Here is an 18,434-nt window from a genome sequence, read left to right on the forward strand (position 1 = left end):
TAGAGCATCTTCAGTCGCGTCCCCCAAAGCTATTTGGAACGCGTCGGACAAAAAAACGCTTCCAGCCGCGTCCACTAAACCCGTTTTTTGTCCAGCGCGCCCCGATACGGTGTCCGGCGCTCCGAGCCCGTCTCCGTCCCACAGGGGACGCTCCGGGCACGCCGGACACAACGAAAAGCAAGGCGGGCTCTCACATGTCGGCGAGTATTTGCATAAACCGTTGATTCACGCCTTTTTTTTTTCTCGCCACTCCTTCCTTCCCGCGCCTCCCACCCCTCCGCCGCCGTTGGATTTGCCGGCCGTTTCGGCGTCTGATATCTTCTAAGAGTCGGCACCATCGTCGCGGCTGGCGCTCCTGCCGGTCGTTCCGCCGCCGCCGCTTCGCCATCGCGTCCTTGAACACGGCGTAAAATCCGTCCCACCTGCGCGCACACAAAGGTGCTCGACGACTTGCCAGGTAGGCGCGATTGGCCGCTGTTCGTTGCGTCGTCTGCCTCGGCGCAATTTTAACCATTCATTTTGCTTTAGACATGGATAGCGACGATGAGATGCTTGCCCTGCTGCTGGAGGACGAGCAAGCCTTCGACGACGACCTCCGGGAGCATTTGCTAATCATCGCGTCCCTACAGGACATGGTTGACGCCGAGGCAGAGAAGAGGAAGAGGCCGCGCCGCGGAGGATCAAGACCGGGGAGAAAGAAGTCCAAGCCCCGACAGAGGATGAAGGGGCATACCATGCTGCACAACGACTACTTTGTAGATGGTGCAATCTGTTATCACCAGATTTTGGCTAAATCAGGAGGTGGGCCGCGATCAAGATGGGCTTGGAAGATTACATATGGAAGATCTATGAAGCGGCCTTGCACGGAGAATTTGGGCTAGTTAGCCCGTGTATCTTAATATAATAGATTGTTATCGATTTAGAAGTTAGAGTTTATCTCGTGCACGGTTTAGTGCATGCCCTCATTAGAAAGTCCGCTGGACTATAAATATGTATCTAGGGTTTATGGAATAAACAACAACTCACGTTCAACCCCAAAACAAACCAATCTCGGCGCATCGCCAACTCCTTCGTCTCGAGGGTTTCTATCGGGTAAGCGACATGCTGCCTAGATCGCATCTTGCGATCTAGGCAGCACAAGCCCCACGTTGTTCATGCGTTGCTCGTACTCGAAGCGCTTTTGATGGCGAGCAACGTAGTTATCATTAGATGTGTTAGGGTTAGCATTGTTCTTCGTTTAAGCATGCTTACGTAGTGCAACCCTTGCATATCTAGCCGCCCTCACGCCTATCTCAGGTGTGGGGGCGGCACCCCGCTTGATCATTATTTAGTAGATCTGATCCGTTACGATTGCTCCTTGTTCTACAAGGATTAGTTTAATATCTCGCAATAGTTAGGCCTTACAAAGGGGGGAGGATCCGGTGGCACGTAGGGTGGCGTTCGCAAGTCCTAAACGGGATGTTCCGAGGATCAACTTCATGTTGGTTTTTAGGCCTTGTTTAGGATCGGCTTACGAGCACCGTGCGTGGCCGCGAGGCCCAACCTCGGAGTAGGATGATCCGATTATGCGGTGAAAACCCTAAATCGTCGTAGATCTCATTAGCTTCATCTTGATCAAGCGGGACCACCAAGTATTCGTGCACCCCGTACGAATCATGGGTGGATCGGCTCTTTGAGCCGATTCACGAGATAACCCGAGAGCCGATCGAGGCTCGTATTTAATGTTTACATGTATGCCCCTGCAGAAACTAAGCGAGGCATCCCCATCACCTTCCCGACCGGGTATAGGTCAGGTGGCACGCCCTTGCACTTCGCATCGCCGCGTGTGACCGAGAAGAGCATTGCGGGCCGTCGCTCGGAGGGGTCTCAGCCAGCCGCAGCTCTAGGCTCTTCCCGGCTCTACGGTGTTGACAAGGCCGCTGCCCGCCGGTGGGTTTTGGCAGTCAACACATTCTGGCACGCCCGGTGGGACGACGTCTACATCAACCACATCGCCATCTACATCTGAGATGGCGGACGGCACGCCAGTCACGTGCGATGAGATCAAAGCCATCCTCGAAGCCGAACTCTTCGGCTCTTCCCACCGAACCCACTCCCATGGCGTCGGGGGGAGGGGTTCCACGCCCCAAGGCGCACTCGATGGGATAGATCTCTCCACCCCGTCGGAGGAGCGCACCAGGTCTCTGAAGCATGGGGATCTGCCCAAGGAGCTCAGAAGGAAACATGACGGGATCAAGGCAACCCTTGGAACCGAACTCATCGGCTCCTCTGAGAAGACCCGGCCGCACGATATCAAGCTCGGCGAAACCCACGTCCGGGGCCCGGTGTCGACACGGTGGATCTCGGCCACCCCATAGGTCAGCCAAAGTTTTCCTTTGGTGTCAATATGGCGAGGATCCGCAAGCCGCCATGACAAAGAGGAAACGAAAAGCAGCCACTCCCGTGGCAAGGATGAAGAGGGAGCCGATCCGCGCGACCAGCCCCAAGGTGAGGACAGGCGGTACCTGGCAAGGGAGGGAATCAGAAGTATGCGGTATCAACGCCCACGCTCCAAGCACCCTCTCAACAAATACGAGCAACACCACAACCGACGTCGGCGCTACGACGCGGATGATGAAAGGAATTTCCAGTCTGATGCCGAGGTCGGAAGGTACCGCCAACATGGTAGAGGCAACGACGGGTACGATCGTCGCGCCGAAGGAAGGCCAAGGGGGCAGAGTGACATGGATAAGCACTGGGACTGCCCGTTCTTCAAACATTGCCGGGACTCGGGAATGAGCCGATTGCCAACAATCGAGGACTGCCCAGAATGCAAACAAAGGAAGAAGGGTGCCGCTAACGTGTCTGTGTTCAGCCGGCTAGGGCCTTTCCCGCATCGGAACAAGCGTGCTGAGTCCCCTCAGATGGAAGATCTTGAGGAGCTAGAGGACGGTGGTGAAGAATACAAATATCATCAGCCCAGATGGTGCCCTGATGGGCTCAGCCGTTCCCAGAAGCAAAGAGTCCAGCGTCCGCGTGGGTTGGAAGAAGCCGAAAGATTATACCGCGCACGCTAAGGAAGGCACGGCCTGATCCGGCCGCCAAAATTCTGCGAACCCCGGACGAGGAAGGTCAGCCACAAAGAAAAGAGTGGCGCCCCGAACAGAGAAAAGCCGATGATGAAACATCGGGCTGGCACAAATATGGTGTTTATCCTCCCTTCGGAGTTCGGTGCTCCGAGATTAGATGAGACATCCGTGGCACAACTTGATCGCGGCCCACGGCCGGTTATCTTTGAGAAGCCACGAGAAAGGAGCTACGGAGCATCCGAAGGCCCCGTACTTACGAGGGTATATCGATGGGAGGCACCGTAAATAAGATGCTGGTGGACACCGGAGCGGCGATTAACATCATGCCGTACTCTATGCTACGTCGGCTGGGACGCTCGAGTTCGGATCTAATCAAGACCAACGTAACGTTGAGCGACTTCAACGGCCAAGCGTCCGAGGCACAAGGAGTTCGAACGTGGATCCGACCGTAGGAAGAAAAACTATCCCTACGACGTTCTTTATCGTTGATAGCACGAGCGAGTTATCGTTGTTTCTGTCGGGAAGAGATTGGATCCACGCCAAGCTGCTGCATTCCCTCCACGATGCACCAATGCATAATACAGTGGGATGGTGATGAGGTAGAGGTCGTCCAAGCCGATGACTCGGCCGAAGTTTCAACGGCCGGCATGAACGCATGGGAAGCAGCGAGGCCAAGAACCCCTCTCGGGCATCAACTTGGACGACTGCGAGCGCATCGATGTGACAAAGGGAAGGGTTAAGCTAGTTTTATCCACCGGCCCGACCATGTAGTTGAAGCCAAGCGATGTGCAAGTTGGCGAGGCTGATCCTTGGGATCGGCCCCAAGGGTCTATGAAGGAGCATTACAAAACCTTCACTGAGCAAACAACGTGGAGGCCGATTCCAATAATCGGCCGTGAATATCCTCACCATCCATACTGCCTGGGTTCAACACATTCACGGTCCAACAAAGCCGATGTCATCAATTCTCTTGACAGAATCGGCTCGGGGGGGCGCCCAAGTGGATAAAACACGAGGATATGCAGTAGAAGAGTCTCATCCTTTGATGGTGGATATTGGAGTATGGGGGCCGATACACAAGTCGGCCGAAAAAATTCGAATTTTTTTATAGCCGACGCGCAGACATCGACTTAAGAGCAGAGGGCTAGTTCCCTCCAAGAGATGTCCCTCCAGGACGGTCTCACCGGAAGTTGCTTCAGTTTGCCAAAGATGATGAGCTGATTTGATCAGCGAGGCGCAAGGTTTGGACTGAAGAAGCTCGGGGGAGGGCGGCTCGCCCTGAAATTTCCTCACTCTAAAGAGCCGATTTTGGTGAATCGGTTGATACGGCGTTGCGAGTTGGATAACCAAGGATGATCGGCGTGATCGGCTCGCTGCTATTCCCGCCCGACTAAGGCCTGGGGGGCAGCTCACCTTGAAGGTTCTCTGCTCCGGGGAGCCGATTTCGTTGGAATCGGCTAAATTCTGCACCACAAGTTACCTAAAGGATGGTGCCTATGTTGCAAAATTATCATAGCCCGCTGGATCGGCTGTATGGACTCTCGACGGAAGGGAGGTGATCGGCTGGTGGCCCTGCAGGATAGCTCTCTTGGACAAGGTTGAGCCCGCCCCGAAATATCAATGGTGACGATCCATTCTTTATCCTCGCCTTGGCTGAGGCTCGGGGGGCAGCTCGCCCTCGAGGTTTAACCAACTCTGTCGAAGTGGGCTCACTCTTCGTGGCGGCTCGTTCGAAAGACAATGATTATTGCAGAAGGAAGCTGCCGGAACTGAGCGAGCAGAATTCGGAGAGGATAATGCGGCGGAAGAAGGTTTGAAATTTAGAGGAGACCTGACATTATTTCAGGAGTTTGCCGCTAAGTTCAACATGACATCTTGAGATATCTGCGTTTACAACTCATGGGATTTGCGCGATTAGGGCTTGGCCTTGTTTGACAAGGAATTTGGGTCCGGGTGGATCTATCTCGAAATCTATCATGAGAGACCGATGCGATGCCATCGGCTTGTTGGGCATTGTCCAGTTTGGCAATCGGCAGAATCAGAAAGAAAGACAATCGGCTAAATTATCATAAAAGGAATCGGCAAAATCGAGTTGGGGAATTCCTTCATTAATGCGCCAGATTTCTTACATAGAAGAGCTGATTGCTCTCAAAAGGAAATACCAGGGGGATACATTGCCCCGTCTACTACTGCTAGCCCTGTGCTAAGACCCTATCTAGGGGCCGCTGCTGCCCTCGTCGTCGTCACCGTCGTCGCCACTACCGGCGCTGCTCCCTGCCGGCTCGTCATCACTTGCTCCGGCCGGCCGCCGACAGGACCCTCGTCGTCTTCATCCTCTTCGTCGGCGTCGTCGTCCACTGTCGACGTCGCCGAAGTTCCCGGGCCAGAGGTGGCGGCGTTTGGCCGGCGGCTCGTCGGAGGAGCTGTCTTCATCCTCCTCCTCCTCTTCCTCCTCCTTCACCTCCTCGGAGGTGGTGAAGTCCGCCCAGGAGAGGCGGTCGTCTTCGCTCTCCTCCACCACTTCCTCGTCAGCAAGGAAGCGGAGGTCGCTCTCCCCGTCGGTGTGGGATTTGTCATCCTCGGACCTGACGGAGGAGTCATGGTCCTCTTTGTCCCACTTCGTTGGGGCGAGGATGTCGTACGCCGCTTGCGTACCCCACGAGGGCGTCGACTCTCGGATGGGAGAGGACACGTGGGAAAGATCCGACGAAGAAGAAGAGGAAGAGGAAGAGGACATGGTTGCGAGGGGAGGGTTTTTTGGAGTGCTACTTGCGGAAGGGGTAAAGAGGAGAACTGTTCGATGCGGCTAAATAAAAGGAGGTGGGGGTTTTTAATTTCCGAGCGAGTTCTCGAGGACATGGTGCCAAAACTGTCAAATCGTGCGAGAGAAGTTGGGAAGGCAAGTCGTCATGATGAGGCATGCTTGCGACAGTTCCGCTCCGCCGTGACACGACCCCTCCGAGGAAAAAACGAGTGGTTTTGAAATTATCATTACCAAAACCAGGGGGCATGTGTTATCACCGGATTTTGGCTAAATCAGGAGGTGGGCCGCGATCAAGATGGGCTTGGAAGATTACATATGGAAGATCTATGAAGCGGCCTTGCACGGAGAATTTGGGCTAGTTAGCCCGTGTATCTTAATATAATAGATTGTTATCGATTTAGAAGTTAGAGTTTATCTCGTGCACGGTTTAGTGCATGCCCTCATTAGAAAGTCCGTCGGACTATAAATATGTATCTAGGGTTTATGGAATAAACAACAACTCACGTTCAACCCCAAAACAAACCAATCTCGGCGCATCGCCAACTCCTTCGTCTCGAGGGTTTCTATCGGGTAAGCGACATGCTGCCTAGATCGCATCTTGCGATCTAGGCAGCACAAGCCCCACGTTGTTCATGCGTTGCTCGTCATCGAAGCGCTTTTGATGGCGAGCAACGTAGTTATCATTAGATGTGTTAGGGTTAGCATTGTTCTTCGTTTAAGCATGCTTACGTAGTGCAACCCTTGCATATCTAGCCGCCCTCACGCCTATCTCAGGTGTGGGGCGGCACCCCGCTTGATCATTATTTAGTAGATCTGATCCGTTACGATTGCTCCTTGTTCTACAAGGATTAGTTTAATATCTGCAATAGTTAGGCCTTACAAAGGGGGAGGATCCAGTGGCACGTAGGGTGGCGTTCGCAAGTCCTAAACGGGATGTTCCGAGGATCAACTTCATGTTGGTTTTTAGGCCTTGTTTAGGATCGGCTTACGAGCACCGTGCGTGGCCGCGAGGCCCAACTCGGAGTAGGATGATCCGATTATGCGGTGAAAACCCTAAATCGTCGTAGATCTCATTAGCTTCATCTTGATCAAGCAGGACCACCAAGTATTCGTGCACCCCGTACGAATCATGGGTGGATCGGCTCTTTGAGCCGATTCACGAGATAACCTCGAGAGCCGATCGAGGCTCGTATTTAATGTTTACATGTATGCCCCTGCAGGAAACTAAGCGAGGCATCCCCATCACCTTCCTGACCAGGTATAGGTCAGGTGGCACGCCCTTGCACTTCGCATCGCCGCGTGTGACCAGAAGAGAATTGCGGGCCGTCGCTCGGAGGGGTCTCAGCCAGCCGCAGCTCTAGGCTCTTCCCGGCTCTACGGTGTTGACAAGGCCGCTGCCCGCCGGTGGGTTTTGGCAGTCAACAGCAACACATGAAGACAATTTTCGGCGCCGGTACAGGATGAGCAAGGGTCTGTTCATGAATATCCTCCACGGCGTTCGAGAGTTCGACCCCTACTTCAAGTTCAAGCTCTACGCTGTAGGCGTTGTCGGGTTCTCGTCGATTCAGAAGTGCACCGCCGCCATGAGGATGCTTGCATACGGAGCACCTGTTGATACACAGGACGACTACCTTCGCATGAGTGAGTCTACTGCCATTGAGTGCATGTACAAGTTTTGCCGAGCTGTGGTGGGAAAGTTTGGCGAATACTACTTGAGAAGGCCAACTGAGGAAGAGACTGCAAGGATCATGGCATAAAATGCTGCCAGAGGATTTTCTGGAATGCTTGGAAGCATCGATTGCATGCACTGGTCATAAAGAACTGCCTGTTTGCTTGGCAAAGTATATACAAATGGCGTCATGGATATTGCAGTGTGGTGCTTGAAGCTGTGGCAGATTATGACATGTGGATTTGGCATTCTTTCTTTGCCATGGCGGGATCACACAATGACATCAACGTGTTGCAGCAGTCTCCGGTGTTCAGCAGACTAGTGGAAGGGCATGCTCCACCATGCAACTATGAGGTCAATGGCCACCAATATACCAAAGGCTATTATCTAGCCGATGGTATAAATCCAAAATGGGCCACTTTTGTCAAAACAATCTCGAATCCATCAGGTCTGAAGAATTCCCACTTTGCTACGCGACAGGAGGCTTGCAGGAAGGATGTCGAGCGGGCATTTGGTATGCTTCAAGCACAATTTGCCATTGTCCGGTACCCTTCTCTAAGCTGGTCTCACGACCAAATGTGGGAGGTGATGCAGGCTTGTGTGATCATACACAACATGATCATATGATCATCGAGGATGACCGCAAGAATCATGCCAGGACACATGTTGGTCCCTATGAGTGTGAGGGCCCTCTTGCGGAGGTTGATCATGAGTTGCCTGCATATTTTGCTGATTTCCTCGCCATGCACGCAGAGATCCGTGACAGCAATGTTCATGATCAACTTCAAGCTGATCTCGTTGAGTATTTGTGGAGGATCAAAGGAAATGCCACGGTACCTTGATCTAGCCCTATTTATTACATTTATTTAGTTGTTTTATTGTTTGTTTTATTTTAATTTGAAAACTATCTCCACAAACATATTTATTTCTATGTTATATTTGATAAATGATTGTGTGTTAAAAAAGCTTTAAAATATGTTTGGGGATGCTTTGGGGGACACGACTGGAGATGCTCTTAGGCTGTTCCATGTGTATTTGACAATGGCCTGCATGTGGTGAAAAAAAATCAGCATGTTAGAAATGTTTATTGTAAGGAACTTACGGATCATTTTGTTTGGGGATGATAATTCTTAGTACCTTTTTTCATTGTGGTTATCATGTTGCCCTTCTTAGATGTTTTCTGTAAGATTGTTGTCTTTGAAGATAAAATGCGAGAATTGTAGACCATACTCACTCTTGCTTATGCGATTTAACAACCTAATGTTGAAGTTCTCCAGCCAGAAGATCAACCTCACATTGGCAAGGTAAATCTGCATGATGAACATGAAATATTGTCTGTTTCTGAGTACCTATATATGTTTGTTGGTAGTTTCATCTTCTGTAAAAATTTGATGCTTCCTTTTGCAGCAGAGCTTCCGTGAAGTAGTCTTAAATTTTAACACTAATTAGAACAGAAAAGAGTTTATACTTATTGGTAAAGGTCAAACCTGGTGTTCGGATAAAAAAAAACCTGGTGTTTGCAAAACGAATGTAGTAGATTTCTCATTTAACCATTCAGGTAGTGAAGGTTCTTCTGTAGATAATGTTGTTATATCGAGATATATGAGGCACATGGGGAACAAAATAAGTCCCTGTGTAGCATGTGTGTGTATCAAAAGATATATTATAAAGCAGGATAAAAGATTTGAAGGGAGGAGGCATCCTGACTGACCTTTATTCGTAAGTTGTGTACTCCGCGCCGGTTATCAGAAGAGGCGGATTTGTTTATTTCAGAGGTAACAACAGGTTTTTACTGACGATGGATGTGTCACCTACTGTGCGAGACTGAATGCCAACCAGCAAAACATGACGTGTCGAAGAAATTTAGCGCGATTCATTTGCAAATCATACATAGGGAAATTGACTGCAAAATGAAGCAGCTTTTTTTCGGTTTATAGTGACAGCCAATCTGTATTAGCAAATATATTGCATGAAAGAATTTCAATCCTATTTAATATGAAGGGGAACAAACATAAGGTTCATATATATTTCATCCGATGTAATTAGTTTGATTCAGAGCTGGGAGCTAAATGCTAACACCAATAGTGCTAAAATATAAGATGCATGTGTTCATCGAACAGCTAGATTCGACCAGCAAGAGAAACAAAATATACGATTCATGTGCTCATGGAACGTAATTTACAATACTAAAAGATGAGAATTTTACCAATGCAATCAGACATATGAAGTAATGGAGCACCAACTTTACCGAGTAGTAATCTCCTTGCCATCAAAACGTCAAGCATCTTTGGGGCCAAAGTTAAATCTGACAAATTCAAAGACATAGGATCGTGCCTGGGGGATAGGAAAAATGAGGGGAGGCTTAAAATGGGGAACATCCAGCAACATTATGAAGAGGGCGGGGCCGAGAATGAAGATGTGAGCAGCCCAACGGGCTAGATGACGGCAGAGGCAGGTATTTAAACACCATGGTGGCTGCAACTCAATTAAATGGAGCAGTTTCTTCCGCATTTGCTAGGAACGGACGTCAATGAATTGTGAGATGTCCAAATCCGTTTCGTTTCGAGATGGTGGGTTGCGGCGGCTGATAGTGGCGACGTTAATGGAGTTATAATAAGCGGAGAAGATGAGGAGTCTGCAAGTTCACACAATGCAGGTTGGCATGCCAGACGTCGCTGAGCTATTTATATCTTAAAGTTGAACATGGGCCATCTTACTTCTTCATGGGCTATAGGTCTTCAAGAAAGAAATGGCTTGACCAGCCCACGCGCGAGAGGAAACCAGCAGAGAGTTCGTCACGGACTTGCCTTGCAAATTAACGGTGATGTGGATGCATGAGGATCCAGCAAAATCAGCTAGTGGGAATGCAATCAGACATATGAAGCAATGGAGCACCAATTTTAAGGAGTAGTAATCTCCTTGCCAGCAAAACGTGAAGCATCTTTAGGGCCAGAGTTAAATCAGACAAATTCAAAGACATAGGATCTGTGCTGGGGGATAGGGAAATCAAGGGAGGCTTAAAATGGGGAGCGTCCAGCAACATTCTGAAGAGGGCGGTGCCGAGGATGAAGATGTGAGCAGCCCAGCGGGCTAGATGACGGCAGAGGTAGGTATTTAAACACCATGGTGGCTGCAACTCAATTAAATGGAGCAGTTTCTTCCGCATTTGCTAGGAACGGACGTAAATGAATTGTGAGATGTCCGAGTCCATTTCGTTTCGAGATAGTGGGTCGTGGCGGCTGATAGTGGCGACGTTAATGAAGTTATAATCAGCGCAGAAGATGAGGAGTCTGCAAGTCCACGCAACGCAGGTTGGCATGCCGGACGTCGCTGGGTTGTTAATATCTTAAAGTTGAACATGGGCCATCTTACTTCTGCATGGGCTATAGGTCTTCAAGAAAGAAATGGCTTGACTAGCCCACGCGCGAGAGAAAACCAGCGGAAAGTTCGCCACGGACTTGCCTTGCAAATTAACGGTGACGTGGCTGCACAAGGAGCCAACAAAATCAGCTAGTGGGGATGCAATATGCATATGAAGCAATGGAGGCACTAACTTTACGGAGTAGTGATCTCCTTGCCAGCAAAACGTCAAGCATCTTTGGGGGCAGAGTTAAATCTGACAAATTCAAAGACATAGGGCGTGCTGGGATAGGAAAATCAGGGGATGCTTAAAATGGGGAGCATCCAACAACATTCTGAAGAGGGCGGTGCCAAGGATGAAGATGTGAGCAGCCCATCGGGCTAGATGACGGCAGAGGCAGGTATTTAAACACCATGGTAGCTGCACCTCAATTAAATGGAACAGTTTCTTCCGCATTTGCTAGGAACGGACATCAATGAATTGTGAGATGTCCGAGTCCGTTCCGTTTCAAGATGGTGGGTCGCGGCGGCTGATAGTGGCGACGTTAATGAGGTTATAATAATCAGCGCAGAAGATAAGGAGTCTGCAAGTCCACGCAACCGCAGGTTGACATGCCAGATGTCGTTGGGCTGTTTATATCTTAAAATTGAACATGGTCATATTTCATGGGCTATAGGTCTTCAAGAAAGAAATGGCTTGATCAGTTCACGCGAGAGAAAATCAGCGGAGAGTTCGCCACGGACTTGCCTTGCAAATTAATCGTGACTTGGCTGCACGAGGAGCTAGCAAAAGCTAGTGGGGCTTGCTATTTAGAGATAAAACATTCAATCAATATGACATTCGAATTTCTACCACGGTTTTACTATTCTGCCCTTTCAAAAAATCGTGCGAATCAAAGAGAGGCGTGAGGACTGGAGGGTTGCCTAGGAAACGGCGCAGTAGCCACTAGCAGGCTTCGGCATGATGGGGCGTGACTTCTTGACCACATTGCAGTAACTCAGCGGTCGGTTCATCTCTTGCATCCAGTAGTTCCAGCCTACTCTTTTCTCACTGACCGTCCAAAAAACCCTCTCCCCTAGTCCCCTTTCCCTTGCTCTTCTTCCTTGATCGGCGTCGCCACCGGCCATCCGCCGGAGGCTCTCATCGTCGCGCACTGCGGCTGGCCGCCGATGGTTAGGTATGTGTACTGTCTCTTCCCGGCGTATGCGTTTACGTCTTGAGATGATGAACTTTTGGGGGCAAATCTGGATTCATGGCCAATGGGTTGGATAGCTAGGATTTCCTATTTTATACTCCTAGGATCTCCTTTTTGATCGGCTAGGGTTTGCGGGGCTTGAGCTTCAGCGCTGGTTTTTGTGGGTTGGTCCGTCACGCCGTTTAGCCATGGTCTCGGTTAGTAGGACTCATATGCGGCAAAGGCGTGGTATGTCTGGTGACCTCATTCAGAGAACGTGAGCTTCAGCGTTTCTCTATTTCGGGAAAAAAATTTGGGGGAAATATTAATGTGCTACTACTTTTTTAGCTCGAAGGTCGAATGCATTCTTTAATCCTGTTGCTAAAGTGGAGTCGTTGTTGCTCTCTTGGTGGGAGCAGAAATTACCAGAAGTGCGGACGGTGGTTACCCTAGTTTTTGTATAATAACTAATCTTTCTTATCGATCAAACGAAGGATGAAATCTGCTTTACCTTTTTCCCTTTTAGGTATGTACAGTAGTGTGTATATTTTTGAAGTCTGGCACGATTATCAGCGTAGCGAGAAGTTGAAAACTAACATTAACCAAGCAATTCTTCCTGCAGACAGTACTGTGCTTGTGCTCCGTGACCGTTATGGCGATCGTATGTAAATACAAATTGTATATTTAATTTTGTACAGCCTTTGTAGTTTCTTAAAGCACACATACACTGTGGACCTCTTTTTTCCATCGATAATTTAAATACTGGCTAAATTCTAAATAATGGTACTTCGGTGCATCTGCCTAGTTATGCTTCCACTTCATGTCCTGATATTGACTTGGGCCTTTTGCTATCAGCTAGCTATTAGTAGTAGCGTCATACTTAAGGACCAAAGCTCTCAGATTCCAGTACACACCCCTTTATTTATTATAGCTTGGACTTTAGATCCTAGCTTGTTTTGTTGTCATCGTCCACTTTAATCTTTTGCTTTGGGCACTATATGATAGTAGCAAAGATGTTTCACTAATCCATGGATAGTGAGCCGAAGTTGCTAATTTTGTGAGAGACTTTTATTCATGTGTTTATTAACTACATTGGTTTTTACAGAACAGATGTGTTGCTGAATCAGGCTTTTGTTAATTAATATGCCAAGCAGAAAATATGGCCTGCTAATACTTTTTCCTGCCTAATCCGTCGGTCTTTAAATATATAACGTTACATGCAGATACGCAATTATGTTATTCTTGCTGGCATGCATATTTGTCTCCCTATTTCCCTTCCTTTGTCCTAATTTTTCTTTCAAATTGCACATGCTAAGTTCTGGTTAAGTAAGTGTTATGATCTGAGTGGACTCAGGGTACATGGAAATTGTAACTGAACTTGCACAAAGCGTAGTGACAAACCTGCTGTATTAAGGAATCCAATCAACTGAAGCAACTGCCTACTGGTTTGCCATTATTTTTTCTTACTTTTTAGTGGAAAGATTGCCAGCTTTCGTTGCTTCTTACGCTTATTATGTCTCGTTTAGACTGTGCTTACCAAATTTCTTAATCATAGCTTCTTCTTTATTTTTTTCAGGTTGACAAGTTAATTTGTTTGGCATACTGTCTGTCCTCTGGAAGTAGTATATCTCACCTTACGCTCCTCCTATGAATCTCCATAATATGCACCAGCAGCGACAGCTACAAGCCTCAAAATCTGCAACACTGCGGACATTTTGGACCATTTGTGGAACTTGTGGAACCAAATATCAGTACTACCATTCAATGTTGAAGAAAGCTGTTTGCTGTCAAAACTGCTTGAAGCCCTTTATAGCGCATCTTTTAACTGAGCAACATGTTCCTTTTTGTCCAACAATTCAACAGTCAGCTGCGGTGTGGAAAAATGCAGGAGTATTTTCCGAAATTAGATCGCTTCAGAAGTTTGAACCTGGGAAAGTCTGGGCTCTCTATAGTGAGACAGACAAGTTCCCCAATTACTATGCCTTCATAGAGAAAGTTGATCTCAAGAATAGTGAAGTACAAGCAAGATGGCTTGAAGGTTGTCCTGAGGGAGACGCGGAGAAAAGACTGGTAGAAGATCGGACTGTTGGGTGCGGAACCTTTAGGGTTGCCACCACCCGTGGTATCATGACTTACACCGACACGAAACACTTTTCTCATCCTGTGCGTGCCATATTCACTGGTAGAAGAAACTCTTATGAAATATATCCTAGAAAGGATGAAGTTTGGGCACTTCTCAAGGGATGGGATATTGGTTGGAGTTCAGATGCCGACAACCACAAGAACTACAAGTATGAAGTTGTTCAGGTCCTCTCTGATTATACAACAGGCACTAGCATAACTGTTGTACCGCTTATCAAGATAAAAGTCTTCGCGAACTTATTTATCCAGTCTAAAGAGGCAACTCCATACCTGATACCTCATGATGACACAATATGGTTCTCACATTGTGTCCCTTACCATTTGATGAGTGGGACTGAAGGCGAAGGCATTCCAGAAGGAGCTCTTGAACTTGATCCTGCAGCGCTTCCCCTTAACTTTGAAGAGGCTCTTTCCTGTGTTGTTCCGGAAAGCAGGTCAGTAAAACGCTCGGAGTTTGATGCCGAATGTGCTGGTCCATCGAGAGGGGATAAATCTCGGAAGGGATCCGTGGGAGTTGAGGAGAGGCAACATGCTCCATGCAGGAATGCAGTGATCTTTGCAAAGACACCAACGGTAGAGCACAGACAGAGTAACACTCCATTTTCTGTTGAAGGTACAGATGTTGACGAGGAATCTGATCATGTTGTTCAAGAAGAAGTACTATGCCCTGAATTTTTTAACTTTGTCCAACTTAGAGATGTAAATCAGTTTAGAGCGAACCAGATGTGGGCTGTCTACGACAGTCAAGGCGGTATGCCAAGATCTTATGCACGAATTACACAGGTCAAAATAGCCCCGAAGTTTATGGTACACTTCATTCGGCTGGAGTTTGATCCCACAAATAAATCGGAGGTGGCATGGTCATGTGGGAAACTACCTGTTGCTTGTGGACAGTTTAAGCGTGGAAAGTCGGAAATAGCAAAAGAAACTCGTATGTTCTCTCATATTATTTCCCGTGAGAAAGGCAAGACGAGAAACTTTTACGAGATATATCCTAGGAAAGGTGATGTTTGGGCCCTTTTCAAGGGATGGGACATTGATTGGAGTTCAAATTCAGGCAAGCACATGGACTTCGAGTATGAAGTTGTTCAAGTTATCTCTGATTTCACAACAAGCGATAGCATCATTGCCGTGCCACTTGTAAAAATAAAAGGCTTTGTTAGCTTATTTATGATGGGGTCTAAAGAGACAACTCCAAAGGTGATAACTCGGGATAACACACTGAGATTTTCACATTGTGTCCCTCATCATTTGATGTGCGGTACTGAAAGAGAAGGCATTCCGGAAGGAGCTCTTGAACTTGATCCTGCAGCGCTTCCCTCTAACTTGGAAGAGGCATTTGCTTCTTTTGTTCCGGAAAGTAGTGCAGTAAAAGACCAGGAGTTTGATTCCAAATATACTGGAAATGATTCTCGGGAGGGATCCGTGAGAGCTGGGGGGAGGCAGCATGCGACATGCATGAGTTCAGGGATCTTTTCAAAGACATCAAAGGAAGAGAACAGAGGGCATAACACTCCATCTGCTGAAGAAGGTACATATTTTGACGAGGAATCTGCTGACATTGTCCAGGCAGAATATGAATGTCCTGATTCAGAATTCTATGAATTTTCAGAAATAAGATTGCTTCGCAAGTTTGAACCTGGGCAGATCTGGGCTATCTATAGTGATACTGATAAGTTCCCCAATTACTATGCCATCGTAAACAATGTTGATCTCAAGAATGATAAAGTAGAAGTAAGATGGCTTGATGTGTGTCCACCCCGAGAGGAGGAGAAAAGATTGGTAAAAGAAAATTGCCCCGTGGGGTGTGGAACGTTTAAGGTTTCCTTCGTATATGGTCTTATGACTTACACCGGTACAGATTCGTTTTCTCATCATGTACTTGCTAGGTCAACTGGCAGAATAAATGAATATGAAATAATCCCCCGCCTTCATGAGATCTGGGCAGTTTACAAGAACTGGAGTGCTGGATGGACTGCACGAGATTTTGAAAATTGTGACTATGAATTGGTGGAGATAGTTGGCCAGATTGATAAGTCCATACGAGTTCAGCTGTTAAGAAAGGTGGATGGATACATGGCAGTATTTAGAAGAGAGGAAGCTGTGAAAACAGTACGTAAGGATGAGTACCCAAAATTCTCTCACCTGATCCCTTGCTTCCATTTGACAAATGAAAAAGGAGGCAAGCTTCGAGGCTGTTTGGAGCTCGATCCTTTTTCGGTGCCGGAGAAGTTTCTCGGCACCGACTCAGCGTGAGATAACCTTGTTCATGGTGAGTCGTATATTGTCATTATTGTGAGGAATGGCAAGACTGAACGTTCTGTGTAAGCTGGACAGTCCACATTTCCAGCTGCCTGGAGTTCTCCGTAGCGGTGATGTTATTCTGTACTCGTTTAGTTTCCTGCAGCTACTGCCTGTAAGATCTAGCTGGGGACTTTTGGCATTTGCTCCAGTTACTGTTCTTAGTCCATTTGTTGAACTGATACTCCTCGTAGTTTAACTGAAAACCATGTATCACCATGAAGTCCAGTGTGATTGATTCTCGATCAGATCTCCAAAATTCTCCATAATCCAACTAGACCTTTGCAATTCATCCATTACCTGTATGGCATGCTATGAGTACCTCCGTTGCGTATAGCTGTTGTTTCCATACATTTTGTTTCTGTTTTTCTCGGTGCACCGTGTCGGAATCCATACTGGAGCGTGTTACCATGAAACCGCATGGAAGATTACTGGTCGCGTGTATCCAATTGCTCCTAGTTCCTTTGTGGATTTAGGTATACTGAATGCTACGACAAGTGGAGAATGATCAGGATTCGAGATCAGCCTAGGGTGATACCAGTTTCAGTGCTTATTCCGAGTTGGAACCTCTCATGAGTGACACTCCCCTCCTCTGCTGTGCCTGGAGCGGATGGGGACCCCGGATCTGAGCTGTGGTGCTGTAGTCGGGTCACTTAGCTTTTTTTTAATCGGTGGTGACACCATGTTGACGATGGTGGTGTCGGCGGTGCCATTGAGGGGGGCAGGAAACCGTCTTGCTATTCTAGAGTGGGATCTAGTTATGTCTCCGTGTTTTGCAGGTATTACACTCCACAGTTTAACTGCTTCTTCCACCCATGAGGTTTGGCTAGATTTGGGGGGGAGGAAACCGTCTTGCTATTCTAGAGTGTTGGATCTAGTTTTGTCTCCGTGTTTTGCAGGTATTACGCGTTTAACTGCTTCTTCCACCCATGAGGGGCTTAGGTGTAGTGCTTGTGAGGTTAGGTCTCCCTAGATCTAGCCATATTTGGGGTGTCATCCAACCCTCTTTCGTGATGTTTGGCTATATCCGGCTTCGTCGCGGTACTAACGGGTGTAATTCAACCCTCTTCTGTGAGATTTGGCTAGATTTGGCTTCGTTGCAGTGCTTGTGAGGTTAGGTCTCCCTGGATCTCCTGGCTAGATCTAGGGTGGTCTTCCAACCCTCTTCGCTAGTTTCATCTCCTCGAGGCTGATACGTTTCCCATATCAATGTCATATCGGACCCCACCATTGACTTCCTGGCTACTACGTCAACATTTTTTTCTAGATTTTTCTAGCTCCAGTCGTGGTCTAGAGGCAGCATCAAACTTCGATCATGTCGCCACCCGATGAGTGAAGGAGGAAGACATCAACTATTTCCACTAGGGACTTACATGTAATTTCCTTTTTTTACTCAAGGATTGTTCTGTAAGGGTTGATTGACTAAATGTATATACGGCCTTTGGCCTCTTCAAATAAAAAAAAACCCACTAATGTGCAAGTGCAACCCATTTTCCAAATGGGGTACAACGAATTTAAGCATGGACATTTGAACACATGCTTATGATTAGGGATTTTAATTAGTATCCACTAATCTTAGTATGCTTGTTCATGGTCAGTGGGCATAGTTGTTGGGGAATGCGCTACGTAAAATTAAAATTACCATTCATAAACCAAGATCATATGCGAGACGCAGGCAACAGATCAAACCCTCATCCCTCGACCTAGTGGAAATTGTTGGACGATGTTGATGTATATGCGAGTTGATCCCCGCGACTATCCCAGGAATCGCTCCCACGATCAAGTGTCGCATGTGCAATACCTCCATGGCATCCAGAAGGCGGATATACATAGCCAAGATCTATGCTATGGAGATGCAAAGTAACATAGGGGATCGGTGTTCATATCCTTGAAGACCGAAAATCCTAACGCTCACGATGAACGTTTGTCGATGAAGTTGTACGTCGATGCCGACA

At 47.8% G+C, this 18,434-nt stretch overlaps 1 protein-coding gene across 1 annotated transcript; it reads left to right on the forward strand.

Annotated features, from left to right (window-relative positions):
• Positions 1 to 14,163: 14,163 nt before the first annotated feature.
• LOC124672552 lies at positions 14,164 to 16,434 on the forward strand. The gene has a single exon (XM_047208765.1). It carries the CDS (start codon positions 14,164 to 14,166, stop codon positions 16,432 to 16,434), a length of 2,271 nt encoding a protein of 756 aa, XP_047064721.1.
• Positions 16,435 to 18,434: the final 2,000 nt, after the last annotated feature.

Source organism: Lolium rigidum, chromosome 7 (genome assembly GCF_022539505.1).
Source record: "Lolium rigidum isolate FL_2022 chromosome 7, APGP_CSIRO_Lrig_0.1, whole genome shotgun sequence".
In the NCBI taxonomy this organism is placed as follows: domain Eukaryota; kingdom Viridiplantae; phylum Streptophyta; class Magnoliopsida; order Poales; family Poaceae; genus Lolium; species Lolium rigidum.